Source organism: Hoplias malabaricus, chromosome 16 (genome assembly GCF_029633855.1).
Source record: "Hoplias malabaricus isolate fHopMal1 chromosome 16, fHopMal1.hap1, whole genome shotgun sequence".
Classification (NCBI taxonomy): Eukaryota; Metazoa; Chordata; class Actinopteri; order Characiformes; family Erythrinidae; genus Hoplias; species Hoplias malabaricus.
Window position 1 is genome coordinate 31496773 of NC_089815.1, and position 20000 is coordinate 31516772.

Sequence of the window (20000 nt, forward strand, 5' to 3'; positions counted from 1 at the left end):
AAAGTGTGCTATTGGTTTCCAACACCCCTCCATAAGTGCAGTTTCTGCAGTGCTGAGCCTAAAGCAGCAATAACAGAGGCCCTATTCTCCTTATTTCAGTTGAGTGGAACCTCTGCACTCTCTCAGACCAGGACTCACCTATTCCAACTTCATCTTCTCCCGAACCCTGACAGCCGTCTTCGTCGTCACATTCGCCGCTGGTTTCTGTTTGAGTGCCGCTGCCCACGTCCACGCACCCTCTCTCTTCTACTCCCAGTCCCATCTCTGACCACATCCCCTACAACAGACACACACAGCACTCAGCATGGAGCGAACATAGGGGACTGTTAACTAGCAGGTAGTGTTCTCCTCCAAGCAGGTTGAGCTTCAGTGATGTTGTGTTTGTGAGTGACTGGATGAGTGTGTGAGTGACTGGGTGAGTGTGTGAGTGACTGGGTGAGTGTGAGACACTGTCCACAGGTGTGAGTGTGTGAGTGACTGGGTGAGTGTGTGAGTGACTGGGTTAGTGTGTGAGTGACTGGGTGAGTGTGTGAGTGACTGTCCACAGGTGTGAGTGACTGGGTGAGTGGGTGAGTGTGTGAGTGACTGGGTAAGTGTGTGAGTGGGTGAGTGTGTGAGTGACTGGGTGAGTGCATGAGTGACTGGGTGAGTGTGTGAGTGACTGGGTGAGTGGGTGAGTGTGTGAGTGACTGGGTGAGTGTGTGAGTGACTGTGTGAGTGGGTGAGTGACTGGGTGAGTGCATGAGTGACTGGGTGAGTGTGTGAGTGACTGGGTGAGTGGGTGAGTGTGTGAGTGACTGGGTGAGTGCATGAGTGACTGGGTGAGTGTGTGAGACACTGTCCACAGGTGTGAGTGTGTGAGTGACTGGGTGAGTGTGTTGTGCTCTGTCCAGTGTGCGTTCCTGATTTACGGCCACAGATTCCAGGTAGACTCCGGACCCAATCTGACTCTGATCAGGATGAAGTGCTTACAGAAAATGAATGAATGAACATTGATATATTATTGATAACATATTTCTGCATAAAATCGTGTCCCTCTTTACGTTTGTTCAAGTGGATCCCAGTCTTTTTCCACAGCTTTGAGTTTAATAAAAATATATTCCGCTCCAGGCCCACATTCTCAGGCTGTAGATGGTGGGGTAGAGTTACAGTGTATTGTGATAAAAATCTCCCTGTAGCATCACAGGCCATGTTTTCCAATAAAGGTTATAAAGTGGAGCTGCTGGAGCCTGAGGACAATGAATATTTTTGTTTGTGTCTGGTCTTTTTTTTTTTTAGCAAATGTCTGAGTAGCCTCATTTCCCACCACCTCCAGCTCTCCGAATTGATTTGTTCTTGGCTTTTGTCCAACTGTCCTCTGACAATTAATCTCTGGTGCTAAAAATCAGTATTCCAATAAAACTCTCGTAAACCATCCCATTTCTTTTCTCCACATTACTGCAGCTCATTCATCAACCACCGGCCCACAGGAAGACAAAACAAGAAAGAGATCTCCTCAATATCTCTGCAGATCCACCTTAACATCTCTGTAGTTCCTCATTAATATCTCAATAGTGTCTCCCTAATATCTCTGTATATCCACTGTAATATATCTGTAGTGACAACACAGAGCTCAAACGGAGAGATGGTGGAGACTTTTCATTGTGTTTCCTGTTGCTCAGATGTTTCTTCTGAGAGAAGAACGTCCCCTCTGGAGTTTTAGTGGAGATCTCAGTGGTGTCTCATGCTGGGCTTGGTGCTGAGATAATAACACTCCCGTTTATCTGCAGCTGAACTAAAAACAGAGCGCCACTGTTTCTCACCAGCGCTCAGAATCAGCTCAGGTTTGACGCTGGGAACAACTCCATTGTTTTCTGCCTGACGCTGATTCTCCTGAGCCATCAACGAGCATCTTTTTGACCAATACAGTTTTCCCTCTGGGGACGACTGACCCGGTCTAAAGGGGAAAATCAAAGTCGGCTGGTTGCTTTGAAGCAGGTACGGCAAAGTGAAACCACCCAGACCGTCCAAACAAGTGTGCATGTCCAAATAAAGTCTTGCAGGCAGCAGTCACGCCTCATAAGCCCTTTAACCGGCAGTGGATAGAAGGAATGTGTGTTCCAGTGGAGGGCAGAGGCACCAGCACAAGGATTTTTTCAAGTATGAATTCCACCTTTAGAAGAGGAAAATGAAACACAAGTGGAGCAGAACAACAACAAACACAGAAACAACAACAACACAAAAAGATTGTTCACATTGTCCAGGATTTAGTCGTTTCACCCAACACACAAGTCTGATACACACTTTTCAAACACTGCTCTGGAGGTCACCCTGTCCAGCGGAGTACGAACAGTGGAAGTGTGTTCTCTCGGAAGAGTTGGAGTGGTGTTTGTGATCTAGAAGTTAAAATCCACGACCAGCACCTGACCTCACTGATGGCCGAATTCCAGGAAATCAACACAGAAACCGTGCAACAAAGACTTCCCTGAAACGTAGAACCTGCTAAAACAGCAAAGAGAGCACCTCCGAACGAATACTCTTCAATTCCAAATAAATATATGATGAGCAGGTGTCCACAGACTTTTGGCCATATAATGTGTTCTGTTTTGTATCTGCAAGAAAGAATACACCTTCCCAGGGAAAAAAAGCCTTGTGTAGATGCTTCAGTTGAGGTCGAATGCAGTGGAATTGACTCCTAAAGGAACTACAGACAATTAACTTGCACCATGCCAGTGTCCCGATCGTTCCCGGAGGCTTGCTTAATTAGCCGCTGTCTAATGAATTACGCCACGTCAGACGGATGCCATGGAAACACAGCTGGAAAACCATTGTCCGCTCAGCTAGAGGGCATTTCCCCGTTTAGACGCTGTTGTAGCTGGAATAACTGACGGACCACTTATGAAGCCCCTCTTTATTGGCCACATCATCCTTGAAATGATCCTGCTCTTCACACACGATACGACGACGCATCAACACTTTCAGAAACAAACCTAGTTTCTCCATTTTTGGGTTTATATTTTGACATCATTTGAAAATTCCAGCTGCCTTTCACACAGTCTACAATGTTCCTGACAAATGGACCAATAGAAATGATCCGAAACTGGAAACAAAAGTGCATGTCACTTTTGATTCGACTAATTTTGGGAACCACCAGAAAGGCGAAATATCAGTCACGTGAAGAGACTCAAAAATGATCTCCCTCCTGTCACTGGATAGGATTCTGTACCTGATCTATGATGTGCACATTCAACAAGGTGTTATCGTGTTACGAAGAGGTTTGTCGCCATTAAAATTCACAAATGATGGCCTTGTGTTTTTAAACAATGCTTCTCATCTCAGATAAAATCTGTGGAAACCGCGCCACCAGTGAAAGTGGCCAATTTGGGAATAGGTGGTGAGATAAAGAGTGGGCATGCTAAATATTAATGATGAAAAACTGTTAGGGAAATGTGTATGACTTTGAAATTGGCCCATTTTACTGCCCTTTGTCGATCAGGTGGGGTTTGTGTTTGAAGGAGCAGACAGCAGTGTTTTTTAAATGTACTATGGCACGGTATATAGCATTCATTCATTCATTCATTCATTGTCTGTAACCCTCATCCAGTTCAGGGCGGCGGTGGATCTGGAGCCTACCCGGAATCACTGGGCGCAAGGCGGGAACACACCCTGGAGGGGGCGCCAGTCCTTCTGGTAAACAACATCTTCCATTATATTCCACTTCCTTACACAGTGGAACCTCTACTAATGAACTTTCAAAGATACGAACCGGGCATTTGAATATTTTTTGCCTCCACCAATGAACCACGACTCTAGAAACGAACCCGAGCCTCCTCTGAGCCGGCGTCTGGAAATGTCCACTGACCCCAATAGGCGAGTCTCCCAGCGCCCCCAGACTTCAGTGAGCTTTTAAGATTAGCACATTGTAGCTTTAGCAATTTAGCATCAGTGTAAATAGCAGACATCGAAATTGGTGCTAAGTTAAGCCGCATCTACGCTTCGTCTCCCCACATTCACCGCCTACTCTCCGTTATTCCCCCCACCCCCCACCTCCCGTCATACAGCCAGTGCCTGTGTTACTCCTCCAGCCAGTCGTCACGTCTCCAAGGTAGCGCTGTGTAACCACTTACAACTTTATTATTTCTTTTTTATTACTGTTTCCACTGTATTTCTCTTTTATTTTTAATAACGCTACATGTATTTCTTTTACTAATTTGAGAGTGTTGTAAACATAGATCAGTGCAAAAAGGGTGACTTTCGGGGTGGGGGCTGGAACACATTAATTGTTTTCCATTATTTTAAATGGGAAAATTGACTCGAGAAACGAACTTTTCTACTTACGAACCGGGTCACGGAGCGGATCAAGTTCGTAGGTAGAGGTTCCACTGTATTCCATAATATTTGCCATTTTATACATATGTGGTTTAGTTCTGACGGTGAAAGAAGTCATTTTGTTCTTCTTAGTGACATTAACCCCATAACAGTTCAAAACTATAGTGTCATCAATAATAACACTTGGTTTTTTATAGAGCTTTTTTAAAGACTCAAAAACACTAATGCTCGTTACAGAATTACAGACCTCAGAAATAACAGTGATTAGTACAAAAAGTGAGTCAAGGATGTGGTGAAATCTCTTGGAGGGACAGTTCAGGCTGATACTAGATCGTGTGCAAATCTAGAAACTGCACGATTCCCAAAGCGAAGCAGCGAAGGAGATCGGCCGCAGGGTTAATGAGTAGAAGTAGCCCGGTTGTGAGACACCAAATTTGTCTGAAGTTTATGTATTACGTCCCGGAGCTCGGATGTGTCATATCTCCTAAAGCTACACCACCGTGTTTCTAGGAAACAAATTCCCCCATTTGTCTGGAAGGGTGCCACAGGGCAGAGTAAGCTCTTGACTTTCTGGGCCCACACACACACACACACATCGATAAAACATCCCACTGAATGTGGAAGGTTTTTGTTGGTGGACACTGTTTCCTTGACGACGGACCTGTTCTGACGGACTAACCTCATCAACTGGGCTCAAGACTGGACTCAAACAGTGTGAGGAGAACAGCGAGGAGCTCATTTAGAAAACACCAGTCAGCAGGACACGACGTATCACTCACTGAGACTCAACACACAGCACAGTGCACACACAGTAAAACACTTCATACCATCATCACTGAGAGAGAGAGAGACAGAGAGAGAGAGAGACTCTTAATCTGAGGCTCAACACAATCACATCATTCCTTCACTGAGTTCAGATAAAGATATCACACTCTGAGTCTGAGACAAACACTGACAAACATACCACCGAGAGAAAGAGAGAAAGAGAGAGAGAGAGAGAGAAAGAGAGAGAGAGAGAGAGAGAGAGAGAACCATAATGTACCAAAGCCTTCCAAAAATTGTAGAAGCTGTTACAGAGGCAAAGAAGGATTAATCCTTGTTAAAGCAATACTAGGTAGTATTTTTATAAAATTTTATAAAATTTTAAAACTACAGCTTCAAAATCATTGTGATGCTCCACTGAGCTGTAACAGGGAGCTACTCCGGGCTCAGTACTGCAGAAACTGCACTATGTAACTTTTGGAGGAGGGTAGGAAAGCACCTCCACCCCTCCCACTCCCCCTAGATTTCAGGACAGTGCTGTTACTTTGCAACTGTCCACTTTGGAAATGCAGCCTTTGTGGAGCAACACAACGTAAACTGTAATTTCAGTGAAGGACAAACAACCTCTACAAAGTGCTTGTTTATTCAGGATCATGTTTAGAGTTTCTGTAGAAGGCCAGTGTGAAGGAGGAAGGCTCATAACCAGTTTTCAGTAAATGACTGTGGAAGGGGGCAGCAGTAACAACTCCGGGAGATGATTTCTGAGAGAACTGGAGAACCCTCCTCGCAGGTCAAGCCCAGTCTGGCCAAGAGTAAATAATTTACCCTATCAAAGCCCCTGAGAAATCCATGAGGGAGCAGCTCGGCGAGCGTGGCCTGGGTTCAGTAATCTGCCGCGGGGGTAAGAGCTCTCATAAATAACTCCACTCTGTGAGAAAAGTGCAGTTACATCATATTCTTCGCTCATTGCAGCGAGCCCGGGTTCAGAGCAAGAAATAATGGCCTTTTGGTGTCGGCTCGTCCTCACGGGGCATAAATTTCCTGCTCTGTCTGAGAGGATTCACCCCTGGGAGCGAGCGGCAAAAGACTCATTTCTCAAGAAACCTTTAGTACAGATTGGTGCAAGCTGCGAAAGGCGCGGCTCCTTTGCGCAAGTTGCTTTCGCAGCAATTAGCACATGTTTAGTCTGTGGGTGAAAAACAGAGAAAACAAAGGTCTCCCAAGGCGCGCCCTCAGTGAACACTCACTTGATTTTACTGTTTGTATCATCACCATACGACTTGAAATGGGACACTGGAGCAGCTGCACATGAGCCTAAGACCTTGGCTAAAGGGATATAACCCTCCAGCACTGGACCCTTTAGCTGATGTCGGTTCAAATTAAAGGTACAGTATTTAATAGGAAACACTAAAAATGTTTAAAAGTGTTCAATTAAGTGTGTGAATGAATGAATGAATGAATGAATGAATGAATGAATACAGTATGTGAGTGACTGGATGAGTGTGTGAATTATTGAGTGATTGATGTCGAAGTTAGTTTGTATGCAAGTATGTTTGTGATTAAGTGAGTGAGCGAGTGAATGAATATGTATGTGAATAAGTGAGTGAGTGAATGAGGATGTATGTCATTGAGTAAGTGACTGAGTGAGTGTGTATGTGAAATAGTGAGTAAGTGATTAAGAATATATTTATGTGATTGAGTGAGCATGTATGTGAGTGAGTGAGTAAGCGTGTGAATAAGTGAGTGAGTGATTAAGTTTGTGAATGAATATGAGCGAGTGATTGTTTATATCCTGTGTATGTGACTGAGTGAGCATGTATGTGAGTGATTAAAGGAGTGAATGAGTATGTACGTCATTGAGTGAACAAGTGAGTATGTATGTGAGTGTTAGTGAGTATGTATGGGTGACTGAGTGATTGAGTGAGTAGGTGAGTATGTATGTGTGTGTTAGTGAGTATGTATGGGTGACTGAGTGATTGGGTGAGTAGGTGAGTATGTATGTGAGTGTTAGTGAGTATGTATGGGTGACTGAGTGATTGAGTGAGTTGGTGAGTATGTATGTTAGTGTGTTAGTGAGTATGTATGGGTGACTGAGTGATTGAGTGGGTAGGTGAGTATGTATGTGTATGTTAGTGAGTATGTATGGATGACTGAGTGATTCAGTGAGTAGGTGAGTATTTATGCTAGTTTCTGAGTGAATATGAATGTGACTGAGTGATTTACAAGCCAGTTCTTCACGTCTATGATATGACAGTGATATTCTCTGAATAATTACAGGATTATGGACAATTCTGTAATGTAAACACGGTTGTTGTTGATATTATTTCTGAGTATTTGAGCACTCAGACCTGTACAATACGATTAGATGTGCCCTTTTATCACATGAACTTGGTATTTTCTAAGCAGGGCTCATGAAGTGAACACAACCAGGTCTGATGTAATGTCACGTTGTTCTCGACCTCTCCCCCAAATGCTCTGGACTTCCCCAGCCTCCTGCCTGGTGCTGATGACATCGTACAATAGACGACTGGGCCGGCTCGGAACAGAGCATCTGGTTTTAATGGAGCAATTAAAGACATTACTAAACGCTCTGAGAAAGCCAAGCCATCAGCCCTCGTCCTCGTCCCCTCCCAAAGCAGCTGCTGGAGCCAGCGGTCTGCTCTCTCCAGGCCAGGCTTCTTTAGAGACTTCCCAGCTCCCAGGACACTGAAAGATCAGAGCTCAGACCCAGTTTAGGGCCCAGTACGGACCTTCGAAATGAGGGAAAGCCATCCGGTAGCTTTACAGTCGACCCCAGTGGGATTCAGTGGGAATCGGGGTTTTAAAATAGGAGCCAGGACACAGCTCTGTTTATCCACACAACAATTACTGTTTCCCTTTGTAACTAAATAACTGTTTAATTGAGTGACAGGGAAAACTATATTTTTCACCCCTTCCGGATTCACCTTTCATTGCTCTTTAGCAGCTCAACAAAATTTCACATTTACATTTACATTTATGCATTTGGCGGAGGCTTTTATCCAAAGCGACTTACAAAAGAGGATCTAACATTCGAACTACAGCACGATTTATACACAACACCTTACATTGAGTGCAATATTCCAGGAAGTAATAAGTGCATTAAAGAAAGACATTTAGTGCAAAAGATACTCTCAGAAGAGCTGGGTCTTCAAGGATTTCTTGAATGCGGAGAGGGTTCCTGTTGCTCTGATGGTGCTTGGAAGCTCGTTCCACCAGCGTGGTACCAGAGATGAGAATAGCCTCGACTGACCTGTACGGGGGGTTGGCCGTGTTAGTTGGCGCGCCTTTGAGGAACAGAGAGGGCGGGCGCTAACGTATGGTTTTAAGAGTCTATTGAGGAAGATGGGAGCAGAACCAGTGAATACTCTGAAGGCCATCATTAGTGATTTAAATTTGATGCGAGCAGCTAAGGGTAGTCAATGCAGCTCAGCTAATAGGGGCGTGACATGTGCTCTTTTTGGTTGGTTGAAGACCAGGCGTGCTGCAGCATTCTGGATCATCTGTAGCGGTCTCACAGCACAGGCCGGACGACCTGTCAGGAGGGCGTTGCAATAGTCTAGACGGGAGATTACTAACGTCTGAACAAGGAGCTGTGTTTTTTCACACAGAGAGCCAACCGTGTGCTATATAATCTTATACGTTTATTCATTCATTCATGCTCTGTAACTGCTTCATCATGATCAATGATCACCTGGAATCACTGGTTACAAGACAAGAACATCAATGGGCATCACACACTCACACCTATAGACAATTTTAACACATTCACCCAGTCACTCACACACACACACAAACACACCTGTGGACAGTTTCACACACTCACCCAGTCACTCACACACTCACACAAACACACCTGTGGACAATTTCACACACTCATCCAGTCACTCACACACTCACCCAGTCACTCACACACTCACCCAGTCACTCACACACTCACACCTGTGGACAGTTTCACACACTCACCCAGTCACTCACACACTCACCCAGTCACTCACACACTCACACCTGTGGACAGTTTCACACACTCACCCAGTCACTCACACACTCACCCAGTCACTCACACACTCACACCTGTGGACAGTTTCACACACTCACCCAGTCACTCACACACTCACACCTGTGAACAGTTTCACACACTCACCCAGTCACTCACAACTGTGTACAATTTCATATAGCCACTTACCAACATGTGTGTTCGGGCTGTGGGAGAAAACCCACACAGACACAGGGAGAAGACATAGCAGGATCCTGGAGCTGTGTGTCATTTATTGAATTTCATTGTGTAGCGTGTTGGAAGACACTTTTTTACACTCAAACTTACAGTGAAACACTGAACTGTAATGAAAACTAGAAGCATGTAACAGTTAAAGCGCTCATGCTCTTTCTCTGCAGATTTGCTCTTAGAACAAAGCCTTTAAAAGGCTATTGTTTATCAAAGTCATGAACCTGCTGACCAACACATCTGGCACTGTTTTACTGCTCTGTGGTGTTAGTGGAAGCCATAGGGTGCTTTTGGCTGCTGTCCTACAGAGAGGGTCCAGAATGAGGTCACTATTTACCTGATTAAACCGCTCCAGCTTCTCTTTGGCCTCGACGAGGACCGGGTCCACTCCTCTGACTTTAATCTCTGGGTTATGTCTCTGAGCTTGAAGACCATTCCCCACCACGCGACCTGTGTAACTAAAGAGACAGAGAACAACCTGTCGGACACTGAGAACACCAGGCTTCACATATTGAGATCACAGTAAAGGGACATTTAAATAGACTACACAGTAAATATAATATATCACGTAAACACAGGGGGTCTCTGCTTTGTTCAAAATATTACAAGGATCAAACAGCAGTGTTCTCCCCCTGTGTAAACAGCCCTGTACAGAACGCCCGCTTTCAGCACCTGTTCCTTTAAATGATAACGAGCCGCTCGCTGTTCACCCCGACCCCGAGCGCACAGCAGTGAGGAGCGAGGAGCAGAAGCTCTGGTTTTTAGCCGTTTTCACTCTGTTCTCTTTCTTCTCCGTTTTTACTCAGTGCTCTTATTTCTCCACACTCCTTGTCTCTGTTTTGCTGCATTTAACCTCATCTTTGTGCTCTCACATAAACACGGATCCAGCTCTGTGATTGGACAGACTCAGACGAGGGGGCGGGGCCATCCTAAAGACTTTGCACTTGACGTCAGAAGCGGAGCGGAATCAGAGAGGCTCGTTTTACCCTGTGTTTTCTGAAAACTGAGTGGGTGGTCTTGTTTCACAGTGTGTGGGTTGCTGGGTTCCAGCTCCCCATGCTGAACTAATTATTTTTTAATAATATGATCCCTTTACGGTACTCCACGCACTTCTGCATCTGATGCAGGGAGAGAAATCAATGCAGTTCAAGCTGCAGTTTCAGAGGCATTAATGATTCAGTGGCTCTCATAGCATTGAGCCTGGAGGCACAAACAAGCTGCAAATCTGACTATTGACCTCGTGCTCTGAGCCGGAGCAAGCGAAGGCGAGTGGAATATGTTTGACACGGATAATAAGAATCATATGAGCTCTGTTGGGCTAAATCATTAGTGAGTAATGTGAAAAGCAGAGCAGAGCAGCAGCGCATTAGACAAGGTTGCTGACATAACTCCATAATGACCCGTCAGGACTGACCTAATCCTGGGAATGTAAAGGATAAGTTTGGCACAGCGGCACTGCGCCTCTTATTACAGATCGCAAACATCCAGATACTTCTCTTATTACACGCTCTCTCTCCTGATAACCAGACGACAGTTCTGTGTTAAGATTTACTCATCCTCTCATGAGCCTCGTTACCTCGGCCAGACGACACGACAACACGGTGACGTCTCACTTCTCCAAAACGATGACGAAGCCGCATTGTTTTTCTGAATCGGGGCTTTGTTGCCGTGGCGTGGACTGGAAGGAGAGACACACCAAGGAGAACCTCAGCTGATTCAGGGTCGTTCGGGGTCGCAGAGCTCACAGAAACAGACCTGGACTTTCCGAAAGCATTAAAGCACAAAGACCATCACGAGATGGAAGCGACCTCTTAGATTTAAAGCAACACTAGGTAGTGTTTTTACCTTAAAATTGCAGCTTCAAACACATTGTGATGCTTCACTGAGCCGTAACAGGGAGATTAGCTTCAGAAACTGCACTATGTAACTTTTAAAGAAGGAAACCAATGAGCACAGAACACTTTGGAAGGTGAAACCATGCCAGAGAGAGCAGAGGAGAGGAGAGAGCGGAGAGAGACTTGGTTATGTGTTTAATTTGTCTGAATTTTGCTGGAAGGCTATTTAATGTGAGATTAATTCATGTTTGTGACTGTTAGGAAAAGGCCCGAAGGCCAACCTGCTCCTGCCTCTCCTCAGGCGTCCTCCTTCCTGGCATGGTGTGTTTTTCGCCACAGGGCTCTACACTCTTGAAGGAGAACACTAACTGCCACTTAGTGGGAGTGAGGGGGGTGTGAGGGTGGACCACCCCACACATCCAGAGAGACAGAGGGCATAATTAAACTGGCTTCACTTCTGAGTACATGTACAGCACGTTTTAAAGAAGCTTGTCTTTTAAGGCGCTACAAAAATGAAGCTGAGTTTTACAGGTATTTAATTAAACCAGGGCTCCCAGACATTTGCATGGCACTCTGGGTCAGGGCAGTACGACAAGGGCATGTCAAAAACAGTCATGAAGGACGAAACGGCCCCTGGAGGAGAACCCTAGAATCCCCCGACTGCTCTAACACATGCGACTCCACTTGTCAGCTGATTAGCATAAAAAACACACTGCACCGACAGCTCCTCAAATGTTCAGAGACGAAGCATAACAAGTGGAAAACAGTGTGTAAACAGAGCGATTAAAAACTGCAGCAATGTACAGTGGTTTTGTATCTGACTCATTGGTGTAATATTTTCCTGTTAATGCAGATGTTGTGATGAATATAAAAATGAAGGACGGCTGTGTATCTTCACACTCTGCATCATTCTGCTGTTCTCCGTGAACGCTGCAGCTCTTGATTGCCACCCTCTCCCTCATTACACATGCACCAACACCTGTTTCCAATTCATTATCCCACTGCAAGCTGTGCATAAATAATCCCCCTCCCCCTTCATTCCTGCGGACTAAAACCCAGGAGCATATCTCTCCACACGCCAGCTCCCGGGAATCCTGCCTTCGAACCTGGCCAGGGTTCAGGACATTATCAGTGCCCTACGTACGCTCCTTCAGCCCAGTCCTGTTTTTTTTCCCCTGACCTGAAGAGCAATCACCTGATCGCTATGTACACTGCCTGTGTCCAACAGTTTCCAGACGCCTACAACTTTGTCTAATTCAACTTGCACACACTGTTTTTGCAGGTAAACATCATGCCATTAGCATCGGATGCTCTGAAGGATGCTTAATTCCATGTGTGGGCTAGAGATAGAGCTGGATAATGAATCAACGATGACTCAATATCAACATTATCTTGCCTATATCAATTAAATCGATTTTTCTTTTAATTCTGTTTGTCCTTTTGTTGTTGTTTTTGTTGTTGTGGTTATTTCTATTAATATGTCCCTAGTTTCTTGGAAGATCCTGGAACCTTTCATCACTGAACATGGCCAAGAACCGCCCTACAACAGCGGGAAAAGAAATCTGACTGACACACAAAAGGACCAATCACAAGCCTGCTATGTTGGCATGACGTATAGAGAGAGAGCCAATCAGAATGCAACTAGCAGAATCCTGACAGTGAGGCAAACGTAACGTATCAGAATCTCTGTCAAATTGTGGGTGGAGCTTCTGTGGTTGAGACTACTATGCCCCCTACTGTTTTCATGTGCTGTCCTTTTACAACCACACTACCGCGCTGTGGTCATGTGATGCAGCCTACCATTTGTAAGCGCTTATCCAATTCAGGGAGGTGGTGGGTAAGAAGCGTGGGAGGAAACCGGAGCACCCGGAGGAAACCCACGCAGACACAGGGAGAACACACCACACTCCTCACAGACAGTCACCCGGAGGAAACCCACGCAGACAGAGGGAGAACACACCACACTCCTCACAGACAGTCACCCGGAGGAAACCCATGCAGACACAGAGAGAACACACCACACTCCTCACAGACAGTCACCTGGAGGAAACCCACGCAGACACAGAGAGAACACACCACACTCCTCACAGACAGTCTCCCGGTGGAAACCCACACAGAAACAGGGAGAACACACCACACTCCTCACAGACAGTCTCCCGGTGGAAACCCACACAGACACAGAGAGAACACACCACACTCCTCACAGACAGTCACCCGGAGGAAACCCACACAGACACAGGGAGAACACACCACACTCCTCACAGACAGTCTCCCGGTGGAAACCCACACAGACACAGGGAGAACACACCACACTCCTCACAGACAGTCTCCCGGAGGAAACCCACACAGACACAGGGAGAACACACCACACTCCTCACAGAGAGTTTCCCGGTGGAAACCCACACAGACACAGGGAGAACACACCACACTCCTCACAGACAGTCACCCGGAGGAAACCCACACAGACACAGGGAGAACACACCACACTCCTCACAGACAGTCTCCCGGAGGAAACCCACACAGACACAGGGAGAACACACCACACTCCTCACAGACTGTCACCCGGAGGAAACCCACACAGACACAGGGAGAACTGTGTCTAAGAAAAAACATTTACAGACCAAAGTTAATACCACCATCTGTTTTTCATTTAAGAAAATTACACACAGAATAAGAACAGAGCACGGTTCAAGAGACAAGATCATAACTGAGGTAAAATGCATAATTAATCTCAATATTGATTTGCGGTCATATCACCCAGGACTAGCTAGAGAGGTATAAACACAGATCCCACATCACTGTGGAGCTGAGTGGCTGAGTGCCATCAACCCCTTAGAAAAGTAGAAGCCGTTTCTGCAGCACAGAGCGACAAGCTCCCTACAAACACGCTTCACTTCCGAAGAAACCTTGGCTGTAACACAGAGGCTTTTTCAGGTTGTTGTTATGGTTGTCCGGCTGCTGTGCAGAGTGCTGTGGTCAGCAGAGGAGCCCAGGAGATCGATGGGCAGCTTGAAAAGGTCAGACAGCTCAAGACTTTAATTAAACATGTGGAGTGGACGCTAAATACTGTTGTTCTGGAATTATAAGAAAGGTCAGGTATGGACGTCATGGACGCTTGTGTTTGCTTTTGGATTCTTCATTCCAATCTGACAAGCCACATCCAAATTAAATTACTCTCATTTCTTTATATGAATGTGAAACAAACCCAAAGGACATGCTGTGGACACTGGGTGATCCAGTGCTTCTTACGAAATCAGGGGGATTCCTAGAGAGAGGGCCAGAGGTCTAAGTGTTGACCCTATGATCAGTAGTCTGTGAGGCCTCAGCCAGTTAGCAGAGGTTTGAAAAAGAGCAGGTGCTGGTCCTCACTCTCCCAGTGATGGTGGTATTTCGTGTGCTGGGGGAGTTCAAATAACAGCTAATGTGGTGGAACCGGAGATGACTAATTAATGGGTAAAAGTTCTGTATAAACTTGGGCGTGTCTATAATCTTATACCAAACTTAAACCAAGTCTTCACTTTAAAATTAAATTATTTACATTGTAGGGACCAGCTGGAGGCCCCCACAAGGAAGACAATCCCCAAAATATTTGTGTATTTGGTCCCCACAATGTAATTCCTGGTACACACACACACACACACACACACACACACATACATTCATATATATGTATATGAGAGGCAGAGAGAGAAAAAGAGGGAGATGATAGATATTAATTTAGCTACATATAAATATATGTAAAATACATTGCCAATTGTGTGGAGTACTCTGGAGCAGCTGCACATGAGCTTTAAGTGACGATGCCCGATGCCAAGTGTCAACTGAACTTGTCTAAAGCCCCTCAGATTTGTGCAGTGGAGCAGTAGAGCTGTTTCACCATCTAATGTAAAGCCTACTCAGTCGAGTGGAAGCTGAAATAGAGCACAAACTCCCTATTAATCCCCTCCATTTTAAAATAATTGCTGAATGATGTGTCCATGACCTGTACATAAATACCACAATAGAGCACAATCATAATTATTAATTCATTCATTCATTATCTGTAACCCTTCTCCAGTTCAGGGTTGCGGTGGGTCCAGAGCCTACCTGGAATCATTGGGCGCAAGGCAGGAACACACCCTGGAGGGGGCGCCAGTCCTTCACAGGGCAACACAGACACACACACATTCACTCACACACTCACACCTACGGACACTTTTGAGTCACCAATCCACCTACCAACATGTGTTTTTGGATTGTGGGAGGAAACCAGAGCACCCGGAGGAAACCCACGCAGACACAGGGAGAACACACCACACTCCTCACAGACAGTCACCCGGAGGAAACCCACGCAGACACAGGGAGAACACACCACACTCCTCACAGACAGTCACCCGGAGGAAACCCACGCAGACACAGAGAGAACACACCACACTCCTCACAGACAGTCACCCGGAGGAAACCCACGCAGACACAGGGAGAACACACCACACTCCTCACAGACAGTCACCCGGAGGAAACCCACGCAGACACAGGGAGAACACACCACACTCCTCACAGACAGTCACCCGGAGGAAACCCACGCAGACACAGGGAGAACACACCACACTCCTCACAGACAGTCACCCGGAGGAAACCCACGCAGACACAGGGAGAACACACCACACTCCTCACAGACAGTCACCCGGAGGAAACCCACGCAGACACAGGGAGAACACAACAAACCCCAGGACCCTGGAGCTGTGACAGAGACACTACCTGCTGCACCAGAGCCATAATTAACCGTATATAATTATAATTATATTGGAAGACCTGACCATACGAGCTTAGATGTTATCCATCCTGAATGACCTACTATCAGATCCAGGATAAAAGTAAAGGGAGTTACGCGTGAGCCGTGTCTTAATGATTACATCTCAGAAGCCGTCGGTCGGACAGACAGATCAAAGGCGGAGTGGTGAAACTGCTCACAGAGCCCTTCAGGAGGCTGCATAATGCATCATAACTGCCTGTTCATCAGCACAAATGCCCTGCTGCGCCCACTCCAGCTCAGCAGCATGAATAATGAATGAGTAGTGAGTCCTGGTTCTTCCTCTGCTTTAAACACCAAGCTGCTGAAGCACCTGACCCAGCTCTGATGAAGCACACTCCTGTTGTGTAATGTATAAGCTATTGACAATGAGGCCTGACTGCAGAGCTTGGTTAATAGGGGATTCTATTGATTCCAGTTGTGGAGAGTAAATAAAATATAACTCACAGGACCCCCACAGAGCAGGTGTGATGTGGTGGTGGATCATTCTCAGCGCTGCAGTGACACTGACGTGGTGGTGGTGTGTTAGTGTGTGTTGTGCTGGTGTAGAGTGGATCAGACACAGCAGTGCTGCTGGAGTTTTTAAACCCCTCAGTGTCACTGCTGCACTGATGAAGGACTAGAGGATGACCAACACTCTCTGACTTTGCATCTACAAGGTGGACCAATGAGGTAGGGGTTTTTAATAGAGGGGAGAGTGAGTGGACACAGGGTTTAAAAACTCCAGCAGCACTGCTGTGTCTGATCCACTCGCACCAATGCAATACACTAACACAGTCACTGTCACTGCAGCACTAAGAATCCACCACCACATAATACTCGCTCTGTGGGGGTCCTGAGCGCTGAAGAACAGAGTGAAAGGGGCTAGCAAAGTATGCAGAGCAACCGGTGGACTGTAATCTGTAGTTGTAGAACTACAAAGTGCTCCTGTGTGGTCAGTGGAACTGAGAGAATGGACACTGATTGTAGAAACAAGGTGATAATTATGTCATGGCTGATTGCAGACAGAGTTTAACACGTGGAAACGTCTGGTTCCCATCGCCCCCTCTGTAAGGATATCTTTACAGTGTCATTACTTTATAATAAATCTCACAGACTAGCATCCTGAACTGAGGAGAATTCACCTTAAACACGTACAGGAATAAGAAACACACAACCTCACCAATGCTGCGTGTCAGTTAGCACAGCTCTGTAAACTGTAAGAGGAAAAATCACTGCTCTTTGAAAATCCATGAAGAAAACTGGTCATAAATGCCATTTAAAGACTTGTCATAACTACTCCAGCTCATTTATAAGCTCTTAAAAGAGGAGTCTATGCAGGATGCATTATTTAAGACGAGGTTCCCAGCTGTAAAGGCTGAGGGATTCCTCTGACATTTCCAGCACACTGGAGGAGCAGGGATTTATGGTTGGAATTCAGGGAAGTGACAGAGAAGCGACTGTCTGCCAGATTAATGACAGAGAGAGAGAGAGAGAAAAAGAGAGAGAGGGAGAGAGAGAGCAGAGAGAGAGAGAAAGAGAGAGAGGGAGAGAGGGAGAGAGAGAGAGAGAGAGAGAGAAAAAAAGAGAGAGAGGGAGAGAGAGAGCAGAGAGAGAGAGAAAGAGAGAGAGGGAGAGAGAGAGAGAGAGAGAGAGCACAGAGAGAGAGAGAGAGCACAGAAAGAGATACAGAGAGAGAGAGAGAGCACAGAGAGAGAGAGAGAGAGAGAGAGAGAGAGAGAGGGAGAGAGAGAGCAGAGAGAGAGAGAAAAAGAGAGAGAGGGAGAGAGAGAGAGAGAGCACAGAGACAGAGAGAGAGAGAGCACAGAAAGAGATACAGAGAGAGAGAGAGAGCACAGAGAGAGAGATGCTGCAGAAAACATTAAAAAATAGAACAATAAATCAATCTTTCAGTTCCATTCTTTGACACACTGTGATCCTCTGCTGAAAGCAATTGGTTCTGCATTGATGAGCACTAATGCCAGATGCTGTTGGCTAACTGGCCAGTGCGTTGTACCCTCTGGAGCACCTGCACATGAGCCTAAGTTCACTATACCCAATGCCAAGTGTGGGCTAGAAGGGTATAAACTCCTCCCCCAGTCACTGGTCTGTGAAACTGGAGTGATGGAGCTCTACAGTACTTTTAGACTGAACTGGGGTGTGACCTCACAGATTAGGCTGATTTCAATCAAATCCTCAACAGAAATATCTAGTGAAAGGGAAACCCAGAAGATTTTAATAATAAAATCTCTTATAATTATAAATAAATATATAATATTATATAAATATAATAATAAACTCTTAACTCATATCCATGATATCAGAAGAAGGTGTGTACAAACGTAAAGGTGACGATTAAAGATCACAATTTGTTGCTCTTTGCCCAAAATGTGTAAAAAAACAAGCTGACTCGGTCAGGTGTGCTAGGCTTTCTCTCTCTCTCTCTCTCTCTCTCTCTCTCTCTCTCTCTCTCTCTCTCTCTCTCTTTCTCTCTCTCTCTCTCTCTCTCTCTCTCTCTCTCTCTCTCTCTCTCTCTGCTCATGGCACAGAAAAGCCATCTGTCATTCTTTTAGACAACAGAGAGAACTCCAAACATTCAAAAGCACAAACCAAGATGAAGATATTGCGCTATTCCTGCTCCATAGGTGCATAATATTGACTTATTTTTGGTGTTTCAGATTAATTAAGGTGGAAGTGTCTCCAAATCCGGGAGAAGGCTAGCTGCATTACTGAAAGTGCTACACAACTAAATGACTCGATTTACAAATGAGTTTCTGTAGAGTTACAATTTTTACAGAAATTTCAACTTCAGCCACGTTCAAACACGTCGTTTTTCTTCTCTAACATACGGTTCCACCTTAAAATACGCAGAGCTTCCCCACAGTCTTAGACGTCGCCATTAAGGCCATGCTTTAACCCCATGGTCTTTCTTCAGTTCCTCATTCACAGCCCACACTGACGTTTTAAGATTAATATCTGACCAAAAAGTCTAAGGGGAAAGGGTTAAAGAGAAATGTTTTTCTAAAGCTGAGACTGCGACGCAAAGGCAGTTAGCCGTAAAAACTAAAAGTGATGTGTTGACCATTCCAGACGTTTCTCACAGCAATTAGTCTGGGTCACTGAGCTCAGCTGATGGGGCAAATGACTAAAATGAAGCACACCATTAAAAAAAGTCACAGAAAAATATTTACTCAGCCAGAGACCAAAGAGTTCGGACTTCCCCTTCAGCTAACAGTCACTTGTTTTCCCATGGAAACCACATACACACACACATAAACACACACACACACACACACACACAAACATTGTGAGGAGCACGGCTCCAATTAAATTCATCCGCTCAATTAGATTAGCTCATCTGTTTGCTCAGAAGGTTATGGAGCAAGGCACTTAATGAGAGTCCATATCCTTCCTTCGTCCGCGGCTCCACGGCTTTGTCTTTTCAGCAGCACAGCCGAGAGCACTTAACCCATCTAGGTCGTGTTATTGCAGCCATTTTGCTGCTCTGTTGTGAAAGAATTATAAAATTACATGTTTAATTACATCGCTGATGAATCCATTTACATTTGATTTACATTCTCTATCAACAGCTTCAGGTGAGGAGGTGATCTTCTGAAATAAAAACAGGTCTAGCTTCACCTTGTTAGGGTTAAAACAGAGCAAAACAGACGGAGGAGGAACATGAAGATGGAGAAAAAGCAAGACGGGGGGAAGTAAGAGAACAAAGCAAAAGTGACTAAAAAGCCAGTGTTTTTGCTCAAGTAAGACTTCTTATTTTTGTTGCTGGGCTCCCCCTACAGCTGCAGAATGTAATTTTACAGCGCTGTCCTGATATCAAAGGTTGTGGGTTCGTTTCCCGCTCCGGGTGACTGTCTGTGAGGAGTGTGGTGTGTTCTCCCTGTGTCTGCGTGGGTTTCCTACGGGTGACTGTCTGTGAGGAGTTGGTGTGTTCTCCCTGTGTCTGTGTGGGTTTCCTCCGGGTGACTGTCTGTGAGGAGTGTGGTGTGTTCTCTCTGTGTCTGCGTGGGTTTCCTCCGGGTGACTGTCTGTAGAGGAGTGTGGTGTGTTCTCTCTGTGGTCTGCG

At 45.6% G+C, this 20000-nt stretch overlaps 1 protein-coding gene across 1 annotated transcript in view; it reads right to left on the minus strand.

Moving 5' to 3' along the window:
* The window catches only part of gpc5b (glypican 5b), a 52262-nt gene that overhangs the window by 13098 nt on the left and 19164 nt on the right, over positions 1-20000 (minus strand). Inside the window, exons 7-8 of the mRNA XM_066647865.1 lie at positions 9651-9771; positions 139-277 (exon numbers count right to left, since the gene is read on the minus strand). Coding sequence (XP_066503962.1) covers positions 139-277; positions 9651-9771 — 260 coding nt within the window. The remainder of the gene's footprint in view (positions 1-138; positions 278-9650; positions 9772-20000) is intronic.